Source organism: Xyrauchen texanus, chromosome 26 (assembly GCF_025860055.1).
Source record: "Xyrauchen texanus isolate HMW12.3.18 chromosome 26, RBS_HiC_50CHRs, whole genome shotgun sequence".
In the NCBI taxonomy this organism is placed as follows: Eukaryota; Metazoa; Chordata; class Actinopteri; order Cypriniformes; family Catostomidae; genus Xyrauchen; species Xyrauchen texanus.
The window spans coordinates 30,315,266-30,330,921 of NC_068301.1; the positions used below are offsets into that span (position 1 = coordinate 30,315,266).

At 38.2% G+C, this 15,656-nt stretch overlaps 1 protein-coding gene across 2 annotated transcripts; it reads left to right on the forward strand.

Annotated features, from left to right (window-relative positions):
• The first annotated feature begins 264 nt into the window (after positions 1 to 264).
• mgat1b (alpha-1,3-mannosyl-glycoprotein 2-beta-N-acetylglucosaminyltransferase b) lies at positions 265 to 15,464 on the forward strand. 2 transcript variants are annotated; one of them, XM_052092982.1, is made up of 3 exons: positions 265 to 576; positions 10,589 to 11,496; positions 13,319 to 15,464. In XM_052092982.1, the coding sequence occupies exons 1-3, from the start codon at positions 567 to 569 to the stop codon at positions 14,018 to 14,020; spliced, it is 1,620 nt and encodes a 539-aa protein (XP_051948942.1). In that variant the 5' UTR covers positions 265 to 566; the 3' UTR covers positions 14,021 to 15,464. The 2 variants fall into 2 exon arrangements, with proteins under 2 accessions (XP_051948942.1, XP_051948943.1); XM_052092983.1 differs by lacking the exon at positions 265 to 576 and adding an exon at positions 4,621 to 4,701.
• The last annotated feature ends 192 nt before the right edge of the window (positions 15,465 to 15,656 follow it).

A 15,656-nucleotide genomic window follows, 5' to 3' on the forward strand; every position in this document is an offset into this window, starting at 1 on the left:
CTTTCGATTTGGGTCTGAAATATGACCCAGACATTTTATAATGAGATGCAACCTTTATTTATTTATTGAAAATATATCAATTTTCACCTATGACTGTTTCACGACGGTTGCTAAGGCATTTGTTCCTAGGGAAATGGCGAAGAGGAGGGAAGCGCGAGGGAGGCGGGTCTAACTTAATGAGTTAATCCGGAAGTGGAGTATCGCTTTGAATGTACTGTACACATAGAGAGAGCGGCGGCGGCATCAAATGAAAACCTCAATCGACGCTTTAACTGCAAATGCAGCCGTCAGAATAAACGTCCTAACCCTAGACTGCTTAAATCACTGCAGACGTGCACGTATATTACACAGAGAGCGGGATAGAGCACAGAGAGAGAGGGCAATGGGCGACAGCTGCAGGAATGGAGAGAGCGGAATATTGACAGGAGCGCCGAGTGAAGGGGACCGATGATGATGATGATGATGATGATGATGATGATGAAGAGTCAAAATTGAAGCTCTCATAAAGACAATCTGGATCTCCTCGGTCACGACCAGCTCGCGGTTTAACCTCACCCTGTTCAGAGATGATGAAAGGTGAGAGTGAGTGGGGTTAGCAGTCGTGGTTTGCGGTCTGCCTCTGTGTGCATGTGTTAGCCACTGTTATATTCACAGTCACTCTGATTAGCCCAGTGTGAATGCACAACTATTTATATTAGCTAACAGAACAAATATGTGGCAAGTCTTTCTTTCTCTGGATGATTCAGGGTCTTTTCTTTAGATCTTGCTTTGGTCAGACAGTGTGCAGTGGATGATGATCTCGCACTGTTGAAGTCAGAGCAGTTGAACGCATAGCAGACCTCTAACATCATCATGTCCAGTCCAGTGCTGTGTGTTTTGGGGAAAGTTTGAACCTTCTGCCAGTAATTCAGGCTGCTCTCGTGTTGTTGTGATGACAAAGTTCAGCTGGTGGGACTTGGAAACACACCAGCCCTAGTTTTTGCAAGTTAAACCATGTTGCCACGTGATTTAACACTAACTTAAACACTACTTCAGGCAAACAGCTGGGATTAGTTGTGGTCATATCTTCTGTGGAAGCAACGTTTTAAAGTTAAAAACGTTTTAATTATCGATTTCTTACACCAACATATCGGTTTGCTTCAGAAGATACTAATTGATTGGGTTTTGAGTCGTGTGGATTACTTTTATGCTGTCTGAATATGACTTTTGGACCGTCAAACAGCCAGCAGTCTAATGGCACCCATTGTCTTTCATTGTATGGACAAAAATAACTGAAATGTGTTTATAAAAATCTTCACTTCAGTTCTGCTGAAGAAGGAAAGTCACGCACATCTGGGATTGCTTAAAGATAAGTAAATCATGAGAGAATTTTCATTTTTGGGTGAACTATTCCTTTAAGTACACTGAATTATTTTTATGATTATTTTTTTGTTTGTTTAACTTAATTCAACTGTGGACATTGGTTCCACACAATTAAAATTAGTTTTATTGATATGCAATTAAAGTGTAGGCTCAAATACTTAGTGTAGCAAAAAACCTAAATGAATGGAGTTAATCTAATCTGATCTGTTTAAATAACTCTATTGAACCTTGCCGCTTGTTGCTAGCCTGGTTTCAGCAACACATTGATGCAACAAATATTTTTCACATAGTACCAACACAATTGGATTAAGTGAACATTGATGGATTGTACACTATAAAATTAAGTTGAGACCAAATGCTAAAGAATTGTGTTGCATTAGCTCATTTTAAGAATGAGTGAATTGAGCACGCAGTAAAAATCACATTGAATGAACACCATTCCTTAAAAGTCTAAATATATTTGAACATTTGATAGAAATGTGATCAAATCACTTTGTGATGACCGTGTTGAATATCACTTGGACTTTACGCAGTATAATTATGTTCTCATCTCAAATATAAATGTAGTAAGTTGATTTAAGTGTAGTGGTTTAACATTTTCAATAGAGCCATTTTCCCTTTTTTCAGTGTATTAGCCCACAAATAATAATTATAAAGTTAACCCTGTAATAAAACAAAAATATAATTATTTCAAATACAGTAAGTGTAAGATGTAATTATGATATAATAAACTAAAACGAATATATTATAACTATATAATACATAATGTTTTGCTAATTATGTGCTGTTTGATGCAATACTCCATAAAAACCCCACAAAAACACAAAGTTTGTATTAGTAAAATTATTGTTACTACTGTAAAACCATAATCAACTAATATGGGATCTCATTCAAACAGTGTTAGAAGTTATTAAACATTTTATGTATTTTATTTAAAAATGTTTGATGCTAGCGGTAGCTAATATCAAGTTCCCACTGTTTTATTACAGTAGTGATAACTGGTACTATGCTAAAAGTTTTAGGTACTATTCTAAAAGTTTTCTGGAAAATCAATAAAAATAGATTTATATATCAAATAACCATATTGTAATGCCTTTTTTTGGCAGTCCAGTCAGTGAATTAAATACTTTATAAATTAAAACTATTTCCTCCTTATTCTGAACAAGACAAACAATGTCAAAGTAAATAAATAAAAATCTACTTCTCAAAAAAATCAACCTTACCATAATGCTAAATTTAACAGTCACATTTCAGTTTAAAATGTTGTTGACCAATATTATTATTATTATTATTATTATTATTATAAACTTTGCTCAAGAAACTTCTTGCAGAAAATAAATATCACTTCCTGCTAAATAAATTAATTACCAAATTGGCTTTCATAATATTCTTTGTGTGCTTCATTTGAGGTGGTAAAACAGATTGCTTGTATTACGAGTGATCATTGTTGTGCGAACCAGTTTACAGATTACATTTTTCCATGTAACACCTATTTTAATAACAAGCTCTACATCTTTGTTTTCTTGACCTGTTTGGGAGTTGTCCCGTTCTGTGGATTAAGGGTTTTCCTGGGTCAGTTATGACTGAGTAGTGCGTAGGGGTGGACAAAATGACCAAAATCCTATATATCACGATATGAGTAATTTAATATCACAGTAGTGATATATATCACAATATAATTACATTTTGAAAAATCAGTAACAATTTATTATATATTAAACAATGTAATTTTGAGTAATCCAGTCAGTGAATTAAATACATAATAAATGAAAACTTAATCTTATATACTTTTCTCTTTATTTTGAACTTGACAAACCTATTCAAAGTAAAGAAATGCATGCCACATTTCAATCTAATGATGTGCACCAATTTGTGTTCTTAGTTTTCTTTTTATTATTTTTATTGTTGTTGTTGTTATTATTATAATTGTTATAACTTTCCTCAAGAAACTTGAATATCTTAATGCAATGCAAAAAGCAAAATAACATATATAAAAAAATCCATAAATAAAACACTTAATTACAGGCTTGTTTGTGTTTTTAGTCATCTCTATAAAGAAAATCTAAAATATCTGAAGAAAAATATGGCTGGTTTGTTTCCTGAAATCAAACCTCATTCAAACTGAAATTTAGAAAGGTTTTTGATGATTTTAAAAACCCACTTGACACGGAGAGAAAGCAGAATGAGTAACGGGTGTTAGCTGCACTTTTTCTGTTACAAGAGCACAAATTAAGGGAATTGGATGACTTCAGTACTCGTGCGCACTTGCGTGTTTCAGACTGCGTGCACACAAAACACAGCTGTGCGTGTTTGGCTGGGAGGCATGATTGGAGCGCTGGGTGAATGTCATTGAATTTTCTTTGACGGTGGCTCAAGTGAAATGTCATGCAGCAGAAGCGGATTCAGTGTAATTTTGTCTCGTGTTCTAGACAACCTTTATTTCTAAAAAATTATGATTCAGCTCTCTGTGAAAAACTGTGTTTCATTATTTCTATCAGTCTCACATGAAGCCCTGACCACTGTTATATATGCACACATAGATATATTGACATGTATAAACCATACAAATCGCTGTTTTCTGCTCAGTATTGTGTTTTCTAAAGCCAAACCAATTCCACACCGTGGAGGATGCACTTTTTCCCTCATAATCTCCTTGTTCACATCAACCATCAGAATGGGGTAAAAATTTGATCTCAATAATTTCAACCGTGGCATGACGGTTGTTGGTGCCAGACGGGCTGTTTTGAGTGTTTCTGTAACTGCTGATCTCCTTGGATTTTCACACAACAGTCTCAAGATTTTACTCAGAATGGTGCCAAAAATATAAAACATCCAGTTCTGCGGATGGAAATGCCTTGTTGATGAGAGAGGTCAATAGAGAATGGCCAGACTGGTTCGAGCTGACAGAAAGACTACTGTAACTCAGATAACCACTCTGTGCATTTGTAGTGAGCAGAATATCAACTCAGAATGTAATAAAGTGCTCAGTGAGTGTATGTTGGCAGAAACTAAGGTTACCATGGGGAACTTTGTAAGGCAACACATTACTGAGAATTTCTACATTTGTAAAACAACTGACCTTCCATCTTTATGAGAGATTAAAGGAACTTTTCATGGTGTCACGTGTGAATGTGAGTGAAGGAGGGTGTTACAAGTACTGTTTCAAGTGTTAACTGGCAGGGTTGGCTCTTTGATGGGTACAGTACTTCCCGCCCCTTTCCTCTGGTTTCTCCTCCTTTCCTCTGTCTGCCTCAAACTCTCTCACTCATCTGGTTCTTGCTGACTAGCTCCCTGTGAACAGTTGGGTGAGAGACGTGGAAAAGTAGACTGCACTTTAAGGTAATACTTAACAGTACTTCTTGTTCTTCCTTATTGTTCCACACCTTCAATTCCAAACAAACCAAAGTTTTAGCAACTTTTGGGCATCTTGCTTTGCTTAGTGTTTGATCTATTCTTTTTTCCCCTGTTGCTCACTTAGCACACTCTAGTTAGTTGTTTCTTACTTGTTTTAGAGCTGTTTGCAACTACAGTCTTGACTTGTGTTAGTAAAGCGTTTAAGTCCAGGTGTTTTTGATGAAATCTTACACGTCTAAGTGTGTGCATGTGCAGGCACAACTGGTAAGTGGATGTGTGTGTGTTGTCTTGTTTATTCCCAAATAGGAAAGGATTTGGGACAAGTTTAAAACCTATCAAGTCCTAAATGGTTTGTGCTGTCTTATGGATTGTAGTATTGTGAATGCAGCAAAGTTGCAATAGACGTCTCCAGTAACAGGATTATGTGGAGATTAGTTTCTTGGTTGTGCCTAGAAGATTATTGAGGTTATTACTGGCAGTGCTAATTGATGCTGACACAAAGCACTTTATTAGATGTCTTTTGATGTCTTTCCGCCATTGGCACATTGTAATCCCAAGCTGCTACATAGAGCGTTATATATAGAGTATTGTTTAACCCTTCAGGAATTTAGCAATTTGTACTTGTGAGGTTGGAATCCATTAAAGTGTGGACCAATGTTCATGTTTGATCTACATAAAATGACGAGCAGTCTTATGACCCTGTATTGACTTTTGTGTGCAGCTCAGTGTCTGTCACAAACAGTGAATGGACTTTGTCAATACAAAGTTTTTTTTTTCACTGGCTGGCAGTAGTTTAGCAAGACAAGAAAGGAAAGCAGGTTTTTGAGTGGAAGATTTCCTGTTGAAAGATTTTGGTTTAGTGCTCCAAGCCTAGATTTTTTGCACTTTTCATGAATAGGGTACAACATAGGGATTGAAAACATTATTGTTTTTTTTTTTTTTTTTTTGTTTGTTTATGAGACATTTTATTTTATGTTAATTTTATATGAGGTTTACAAATGTTTTTGTTTTTTTTAGCAAAATTTGGGACATGTCTGAATAGAGTTTAGAACCCCTGTTTGTGTTATAATTTTATGAATGTAATTTTTTTTTAATGGGGGGTGGGAGTGGGTTATGTGGTATAACTGCACGATATGAAGGAAAAATGCAATAAATTGTTGGATAGTGCGATATGTAATACAATAATCCTATGATGATCATCGGAGTGCGCAGAACATTGGAATCCCCACCGCTCAAATAATAAACTGAAGTTTAGTGGAGTAAAAAAAGGATCGTCTATCCCAGAGATCACAATCATAGTTGTCTTTTGTTCCAAATTGAATATAGACGGAGTATAAAAAAAAAACAGAAAAGTCTTGTAAAAGTGTTATTAGTTTTATTTAGTTTTTACACTGTAATTCATGTTCAAATTAATTTCATAATTAGTTAATTTTAACGTGGGACTCTATTTTGAAATAAACTTGGGACTGAGAAGAATGATTCACAGGATAATACAATAATTGAAAACCATCTTTTGATATAACAATACATTTTGTTTTGATGCTCTTTAATGTTGTGTGTGACAGATAATGGCTGTTGCCCATTGAAATGGAGTGGTGCACAACACTCTCGCTCTCCAAGTTGTAGCACGATTAAAAAACAGGAACATCGGAGGGTATGTTCAAAAATACAGTACAACTTACTGTAATGTGTCTTCTCTCTGTGCCTATGCAAACTACATGTACTCACGCTAAGTGATAATCATGTGCCCATTATATTCTCTACTATCTAGGTTGCCATGAACATAACTTTTTAAAGTATTATAATCCTTCATTGCAAGCCCTTGCGATATGCATAATGCGATATGGACATTGGCAATATTCCGATAAATTAGCTATTGTATTCAGCCCTATGCGATAATAAATCTAATCTTTTTGGCCATTAAAAAAAATGAGAATTATTTTTTTCAACCATTAACTGAATATCACTTCCAACAAATTATGTTTTGATTGCAAATTATGATACTGTTGTATGATTTTAAACAGTGCCCCTTTTTTTGAAGGGGCACTGTTTAACCACAATAGAATTGAGCCTAAATGTGAAAATCGCATGCAATTAATTTGCTTTTAATAAAATAAAATGCACTTTCCCTTGGGTGCTCAACCTTCCTTATGAGCATGAGGTCCTTTTTACCCAAGGGATGTCACCTGTAGGTGAACGTGTGAGTCAATTGGACTGACGTAATGTGGACACTAACCTACACTTAGACCTCGTTTCCACCTGGTATTAAGCATCTAAGTTGATCCGATCACATGTGGTCAGGTGAGACACATCGCTGTTTACACCTGGCCATTTAATTGCCTCTCCTTTGACCACTTGCATTTGGATTTGGAGGGTAGCGCCTCTGTATCACGATGACATTCATCATTCACTCTATCAGTGAGTTACTGTATGATACTAAAGCACAACAAAGTCAGAAAAGACAAAGAAAGCATGAAAAAAAAAACAACGTCTGTTTCACCCAGATGGAGCTGAAATGTATTCTAAGCACAAACGCAACATGTCAAGCAGAATTATCCATTATTTTAGTGGATTACCTGTATTAAAGGAACTTCAGGTGTTCGTGCTTCTCATCTGTCAGTAGCCATATCATCCTGCAGCTCTCACCTGGTTACCCACTAAAGCTAAGCAGGGTTGAGTCTGGCCAGTACCTGGATGGGGTCCTCTTGGGGAAAACTAAGTTTGCTGTTGGAAGTAGTATTAGGAAGGCCAGCATGGGTGATCACCCTGTGGTCTGTATGGCTCCTAGTGACAGGGATGCTATACTGTAAAAAGCACCATCTTTCAGATGAGATGTTAAACCAAGGTCCTGACTCTCTGTGGTCATTATAAATCCCATGACACATCTCGTAAAGAGTAGGGTATAACTCCGGTATCCTGGCCAAATTCCCCCCATTGGCCCTTATCTATCATGGCCTCCTAATAATCCCCATCCCTTAATTTTCAACATGACACAAGAGTAACATGGGTTCTATAAATAAAGAAAAAGTGCTTACCCAGAGACTATATGACTTCATAAGTCCACACAGGACACATTGGGTAGTGCCACGTTTCTGTTTTAGGTTGGAAGAATGTGTCAGTTCTTCTTTACTGTCAGCTTTCCCTTCTTCAGAGTGCTAAGACTCTTTTTGTCAGTTACATACCTCTTTTCATTGACCAGGGTCCATTGAAACATAAAACCAAGCTTGGCACCAACGAAACTGAGTTCCTGTCTGGTGTACCAACTTTTATGGAAAAAAATAGGCTAGCCCTTGTTATGTGCCTATCGCTGCCTTCCGAAGACATGTGGGGTCATGAAATGTATTGGCTAATTGGGATGGTTAATAGCTGATATCTTTTAAGCATTTTTTGTTCAGTTCCTCCAACTTTACAGAAACTCACAATTTGCTGTCTTGGTAATTACAGAGTACACTCTCGTGATGAGGCACACGGCGGTCTGATCAAACTGTCAGTTTTAATTACTCTGGAGTGCCCTCAGTCTGCCAAAGAGAAGGGTTTGCACAGTTTGTCAAAGCATGCTGAGAAGTTTGTGCTTCCTAAAGCCCTCCTGTAGAGTGGGATGAATGAAATGCTCTAATTAGTGCTTGAGATGAAGGCAACCATTCTGCAGATGAAATGTAGGTGAAACGTAAAAAAATTATTCCCCTCGAAACTACACTCTTTAGACTCTATAAAACATCTATTTATTTAACGCAACTTTTCGGAGAACTAATTTAAAGCACCACTGCTGAAAAATATTGAAACTAAAACAAATAAGGAAAAAAAATCCAGATTGATTAAACAACCTCACTAATCGACTAGTCAGTGTCAGTAATCCTAACCTGTCTGAGTAGACCCAGTTTGTAAATGGAGATGTTATACAGTACTTAAATGTGATTTAGTCAAATTCATAAAGATTATGCCATCTTGATAACCTGTCTTTGTTTTTACAGGGAAAATGCAGATGATCACATTCTACAATCTCCTTCCCTTTGACCTCAGTCCTTACCCAGCTTCTGTCCTTTGTCTTATGCGTTAAATTCCCTACCAGACATGTTTCTAACATGTCACGCACTATTTCATCATCTATGTCCTTAGGAATGCTCTGCATATACAGTGAGGAAAATAAGTGTTTGAACACCCTGCTATTTTGCAAGTTCTCCCACTTGGAAATCATGAAGGGGTCTGAAATTGTCATCGTAGGTGCATGTCCACTGTGAGAGACATAATCTAAAAAAAAATCCAGAAATCACAATATATGATTTTTTAACTATTTATTTGTATGATACAGCTGCAAATAAGTATTTGAACACCTGAGAAAATCAATGTTAATATTTGGTACAGTAGCCTTTGTTTGCAATTACAGAGGTCAAACGTTTCCTGTAGTTTTTCACCAGGTTTGCACACACTGCAGGAGGGATTTTGGCCCACTCCTCCACACAGATCTTCTCTAGATCAGTCAGGTTTCGGGGCTGTCGCTGAGAAACACGGAGTTTGAGCTCCCTCCAAAGATTCTCTATTGGGTTTAGGTCTGGAGACTGGCTAGGCCACGGCAGAACCTTGATATGCTTCTTACAGAGCCACTCCTTGTTTATCCTGGCTGTGTGCTTTGGGTCATTGTCATGTTGGAAGACCCAGCCTCGACCCATCTTCAATGCTCTAACTGAGGGAAGGAGGTTGTTCCCCAAAATCTCGCAATACATGGCCCGGTCATCCTCTCCTTAATACAGTGCAGTCAGCCCTGTCCCATGTGCAGAAAAACACCCCCAAAGCATGATGCTACCACCCCCATGCTTCACAGTAGGGATGGTGTTCTTGGGATGGTACTCATCATTCTTCTTCCTCCAAACACGGTTAGTGGAATTATGACCAAAAAGTTATATTTTGGTCTCATCTGACCACATGACTTTCTCTCATGACACCTCTGGATCATCCAAATGGTCATTGGCAAACTTAAGACGGGCCTTGACATGTGCTGGTTTAAGCAGGGGAACCTTCCGTGCCATGCATGATTTCAAACCATGACGTCTTAGTGTATTACCAACAGTAACCTTGGAAACGGTGGTCACAGCTCTTTTCAGGTCATTGACCAGCTCCTCCCGTGTAGTTCGGGCTGATTTCTCACCTTTCTTAGGATCATTGAGACCCCACGAGGTGAGATCTTGCATGGAGCCCCAGTCCGAGGGAGATTGACAGTCATGTTTAGCTCCTTCCATTTTCTAATGATTGCTCCAACAGTGGACCTTTTTTCACCAAGCTGCTTGGCAATTTCCCGTAGCCCTTTCCAGCCTTGTGGAGGTGTACAATTTTGTCTCTAGTGTCTTTGGACAGCTCTTTGGTCTTGGCCATGTTAGTAGTTGGATTCTTACTGATTGTATGGGGTGGACAGGTGTCTTTATGCAGCTATCGACCTCAAACAGGTGCATCTAATTTAGGATAATAAATGGAGTGGAGGTGGACATTTTAAAGGCAGACTAACAGGTCTATGAGGGTCAGAATTCTAGCTGATATACAGGTGTTCAAATATTTATTTGCAGCTGTATCATACAAATAAATAGTTAAAAAATCATATATTGTAATTTCTGGATTTTTTTTTTTTAGATTATGTCTCTCACAGTGGACATGCACCTACGATGACAATTTCAGACCCCTCCATGATTTCCAAGTGGGAGAACTTGCAAAATAGCAGGGTGTTCAAATACTTATTTTCCTCACTGTACATGCTCTGGGTGCAAGTTATCTTTTGTGAAAGATACATGGTGTGACAACTGTGAAGATGTGACCGCTCTGTCTCATTTTTGTCTGTGATTGGATCTTTCATTGTGTTTTATATCTGCCTTCTCTCTTTTTGTAGCCTTTTCCTCACTTCGGTCCCTCTTGTGGTGTCACTGGGCCATGGTTCGCAAAAAAGGATCTCTTATCTTGTTTGGTGCATTTCTGTTTGTTGCTTGGAATGCCTTGATCCTCCTCTTCTTATGGGGAAGACCCCCAATTGGCCGACTTGGTGAGGGAGGCGGAGCTGAACCAGGGGCTGGAGAGGAATGGGGAGCTGGAAAAGCTAAAGTGGGCGGAGCTAATGGATTGGCTGGTGAAGTGATCCGATTGGCTGAAGAAGTAGAATCAGAATTAGAGACTCAGAAAAAGCTTCTGAAGCAGATACAGAGTCACAGGGAACTATGGGAACAGCGAAAGAAATTGGGAAATAGGGAATCAGAGGACACAAAAGACGAAAAGAACATTGAGGAACCTAAGAAACCTCAACAGTTTTCTGCAATACCTCTAAGTCATAAAATTGTAGAAGATACAAAAAGTATTGGGAAAAATACCCAGACTCTTACGGTTACACCATCTGGTCTGGTTACCAAAGAAAAACTGGACCAAATAGAGCAAATGACAGAAAATGAAGTGGGTCTTACTAAGCCAAGCCCTCAAATCATTATCCCAATTCTTGTCATTGCCTGTGACAGAGTGACAGTGAAGAGGAGTTTGGATAAATTGATACAGTACCGTCCTTCTGCTGAGCTTTACCCAATCATTGTCAGCCAGGACTGTGGTCATGCAGATACGGCAAGGGTGATTGGTTCCTATGGCAGTCAGATAACCCACATTAGCCAACCAGATCTTGCGGATATTCCAGTGCGACCTGATCATAGGAAGTTCCAGGGTTACTACAAGATTGCTAGACACTACCGTTGGGCCCTGAACCAAGTCTTCAATGTCTTTGCTTACTCTACAGTGGTCATTGTGGAGGATGACTTGGAGGTAAGATCTTGATTACATGAAGAAATACATTTTTATTTATGACTAATACACTGTATGGCCAAAAGTATGTGGACATACCCTTCTTATTAACAAGCTTGGTTACTCCATTAATTGCAGTGAAGAAAAATCTTAATTCTATTTCAGACAATGACATTCAAGGGCATTGTGTGCTTCCAACTTAGTGGCAAAAGTTTGGGGAGAGTCCTCTTCTGTTCCAGCATGAAAATACCCAGACCTGAATCCCATTGAACATTTTTAGCGTGAATTGGTATGCCAACTGCATACCTCACTGATGATCTAAATGTCTAAATGAGATCAAATCCCTGCAGCCATGTTACAAACACAGTATAGTGGAAAGTCTTCCTAGAAGAGTGGAATCTGTTATTGCAGCAAAGGGAAGAATTGATCCCTATGGTTTTAAAATGAAATGTTCCTCAAGCACATATGGTGTCCACAAACGTTTGGCCACAGTGTACTCATTTCTGTCATATCCATAATTCGCTATGGTTCATTAAGTATTTTGAGAAGAGTTTGTCTCTTGCTCAGAAAATGTATTCATTTGCACATTTCTGAACCCATTCCTTTAAAGGTCTCATAGGTGAACTGATTACCAAGTACAATATGCACTCAAAAACATTAATAGTACAGCAGTATAGCTCTGGTTCTTGCAGCTGTCATGAGTTCTCTAAAGAAAAGGATCAAGGTCCTTGTTTATCTTTTCTTTTTACCCAAACATGCTGTTTTGCGTACTCTCCTGTGTCCAGCTTTGGCTTTGATGGCTGTAAAGGGGTGCATTAAAGGTGATAAATTTCATTATGTAACTTCTCTGGAATGGTTAACTGTTAGACAGTCAGAACACCAAGGCTGAATCATACGTCACATTGTATGCAAACGGTAATTCAAATGCTTGGCCAACGCACTGCAATTGTGCAGTCCCATTGAACATACATGCACTGAAGGGGGCAGATGTAATTAACTTAAAAAAATCTGTGTTAATAAACCAGATCAGGTTGCAAGCTATAAACATGTTGACTAACTTGCTCAGCCAGATTCTCTTGAACTTACACTTTCCCTTGACAGCAGTTGTCCTGCAAGAGAAAACTGAAGCTGTGTCCCAAATGATGCACTATACACTGTGCGAATACTGTATGTACTATGCATTTGGCCATCTAGCATATTCATTTTTAAAGTGTAGGATCATCTCAACTGGTACACTAACGTTCTTTACAAGATGGCAGCATTCACCATTTTCAGCTGATGGAAGTGACGTTTAAAAGGCATCCAATGTTTTGCCACTAGCTTAAATGCCAACCTCTGTCTAACATTTATATCTCAAATAATGTACATATTCTCTCAGTGTTGGGTGTCAATGAATTCTACTACATGAATTCTCCTTGCCGCAACACTGACAATGCAACTCGTACTTGAGTTGCATAATGAACTGACACATTTCAGGATGCATCAACAAAATCGAACTTGCGTTGCTAGAAGTGTTCACATAAGTGAGTTCTCAGCATGGTTGGCTAACTGTACCCAACCATGCTGGTGGAATGCCTTTAGTACATGGCGACCCATGACTGGCCCACTTAGTCACTTCTTATTCTGATTTTGCTGCACCATGACCTGGTAAAATTGCCAACGAGCTTGGATCTGTGTGTAACAGCATGGCTAAGTACCCATTCGGCCTGATGGTGGAGAAGCAGCTGAAGTTGATCGTGACTTTGATTGAACTAGCCTAACTGCTTTCTGTCCAAATGTTTTAGAAATCATACTTTCATGCTTATTTGTTCTTGTGACATTAAACTTTAATTTCTCCTTTTAGGTGGCCCCAGACTTTTTTGAGTATTTCCGCGCTGTCTACCCCATCTTGCGTTCAGACCCTACTCTGTGGTGCATCTCGGCCTGGAATGATAACGGACGAGATGGGTTGGTCGACCCAGGCAAGGCTAAGCTCCTTTACCGGACAGATTTCTTTCCCGGCCTTGGATGGATGCTTTTGAAGGAAGCCTGGGCAGAGTTGGAGCCTAAGTGGCCAAAAGCATTCTGGGATGACTGGATGCGCCACCCGGAGCAACGAAAGGACCGTTCGTGCATTCGTCCCGAGATCTCAAGGACTATGACGTTTGGTCGGAAAGGAGTCAGTTTGGGTCAATTTTTTGACCAGTATTTGCGCTACATTAAACTCAATGCTGAATTTGTGCCTTTCACTAAAATTGATTTGTCCTACTTGGTCAGGGAGAAGTATAATGAAAACTTTGAGAAGGAAGTGTATAGCGCCCCCTTGGTGAAGGTGGAGGAATTACAACATGGTGGAAGCTTGAAAGGCAACGGCCCTTTTAGAGTTCAGTATTCCAGCAGAGACAGTTTTAAAGTGCTGGCTCGCAGCTTGGGAGTTATGGATGACTTGAAGTCAGGGGTTCCCCGTGCTGGTTACAGGGGTGTAGTCAGCTTTATCTCCCGTGGGCGAAGAATTTTTCTGGCACCCCCTGAGGGCTGGACTAAATATGACACCAGCTGGAGCTGAGAAGGATTAGGTTTGGGTGAGGACTACATAAGAAGAGAAAAAGAAAACTCACAACTCTTATAACAAGTACAGGAGAGAAACGCCCTCTCAAACCAAAGAAAACAGTAGCAGGGTGTGAAAGATTGAAAAGGTTAATGCTAAAAATAAGTGTGCATAAATTAACTACTGTTTTGAAATGGAGGAACGCCCAGGCATGCTGGGAACGGCACAAAAGTGGTGCATCATATATGTGCAGCAGTCCTGCAACAATCTTCCCTCAGAGAAACAGTATACATAGTTACACTGCAAATAGCTCCACTGCAGAATAGGTTATTCTTATGTGGAGTACAAATTATCAGAATCTTTTCTTATTTGAACATATTTACCTTTCTTTTGTTCTCAAGGTAATGAATAGTTATTTCCTACCACATCTGCTCTGTCTTTATTGGGTGAATCTGACAAAAGGAAGACCAGGTCACATTTCAAAATCAAAAGAAAAAATAAGGAATATTTTACATAAAGAAAATGAAGCCTATTCTTAGAATTTATGTATGAATTTTTGCAATGTGACATGTCTGAAACAGATTATGCCCCGCTGTATAGCATCCATATATTTTACATTTATATTTTTTTGTCATTGTGATTATTCTGAATGCTAATTCTCAGTAGATTCACAATAATACAATATAAATGCTAACAAAATGCCGTAATGCATAGTTTTTCAGCGTAATTTTACCATATGATGTTACAGTATTGAGTAAGGTTTTGTATTATGGTAATTGGGGGGGGGGGGGAGGTCATGATGTTGTCATAGAAATAGAGTCAAAAATGCAAACAAATCTTAATGGTCCTAAAAATAGCTTCATTTCTTTTAAAGGGTATTCTTTACAGGCTTTATGAGATTCACCCTATTAAAGGCCAGTCTGGGTGTTTTAAAGAAGCCCATTGTCTAAATGTTATTAGTCCCTGAATTATTTTAAATTAGATAATTTAAATCATTACAAATGAAGACTATGTGCAAAGTTCAAACTTGTTAATTTTCCTTTTTATGTAGCATCATTAAATCCATGAAGTTTAAGCTTGTGCCAGAGCATTTTAAAGGCTTGTGGATCTGACATACCAAAAAAAAAAAAAAACTCTTGTGTGCCATTCTGTTGAAGAACTTGAACCTGTTTTTTATAGTTCTTCCTGACCTGGGAGAGCTCTCATCGCATTTTTAAGTTGTTTGTAGGTTTGTTGCAAAACCAGTGATCATAGAAATTGCTTTATATGTTCTTATGGATGAACTCATTGAATGGATTTCAGTAGACCAGAAAGGGAACATTTAAATTAAATGTACTGTTTCTAAATGCTTTGGAGAGAAATGATCTGATATTAATGCATATGCAGTATGAAGAAGTGTCAAACCACTGCCTGACATGTTTATAACTTTAATACATTGAGAATAAAACAAACTATTTTGATATTTCACAATATATTCTGCCTATTTAGTGTGTCTGTTTAATTGTTGTGTAATTTGAAACTCATCTGTGTTCTGGAACATCCCATTTAAAACAAACTTTTCATTTTTTAGTCACCGAGCTGAGGTTTGTAAACATGTCCTATGTCATATTTAATGTTTAAGCTAAAGTCTTATCAGATGACTTCCTTCCACTGA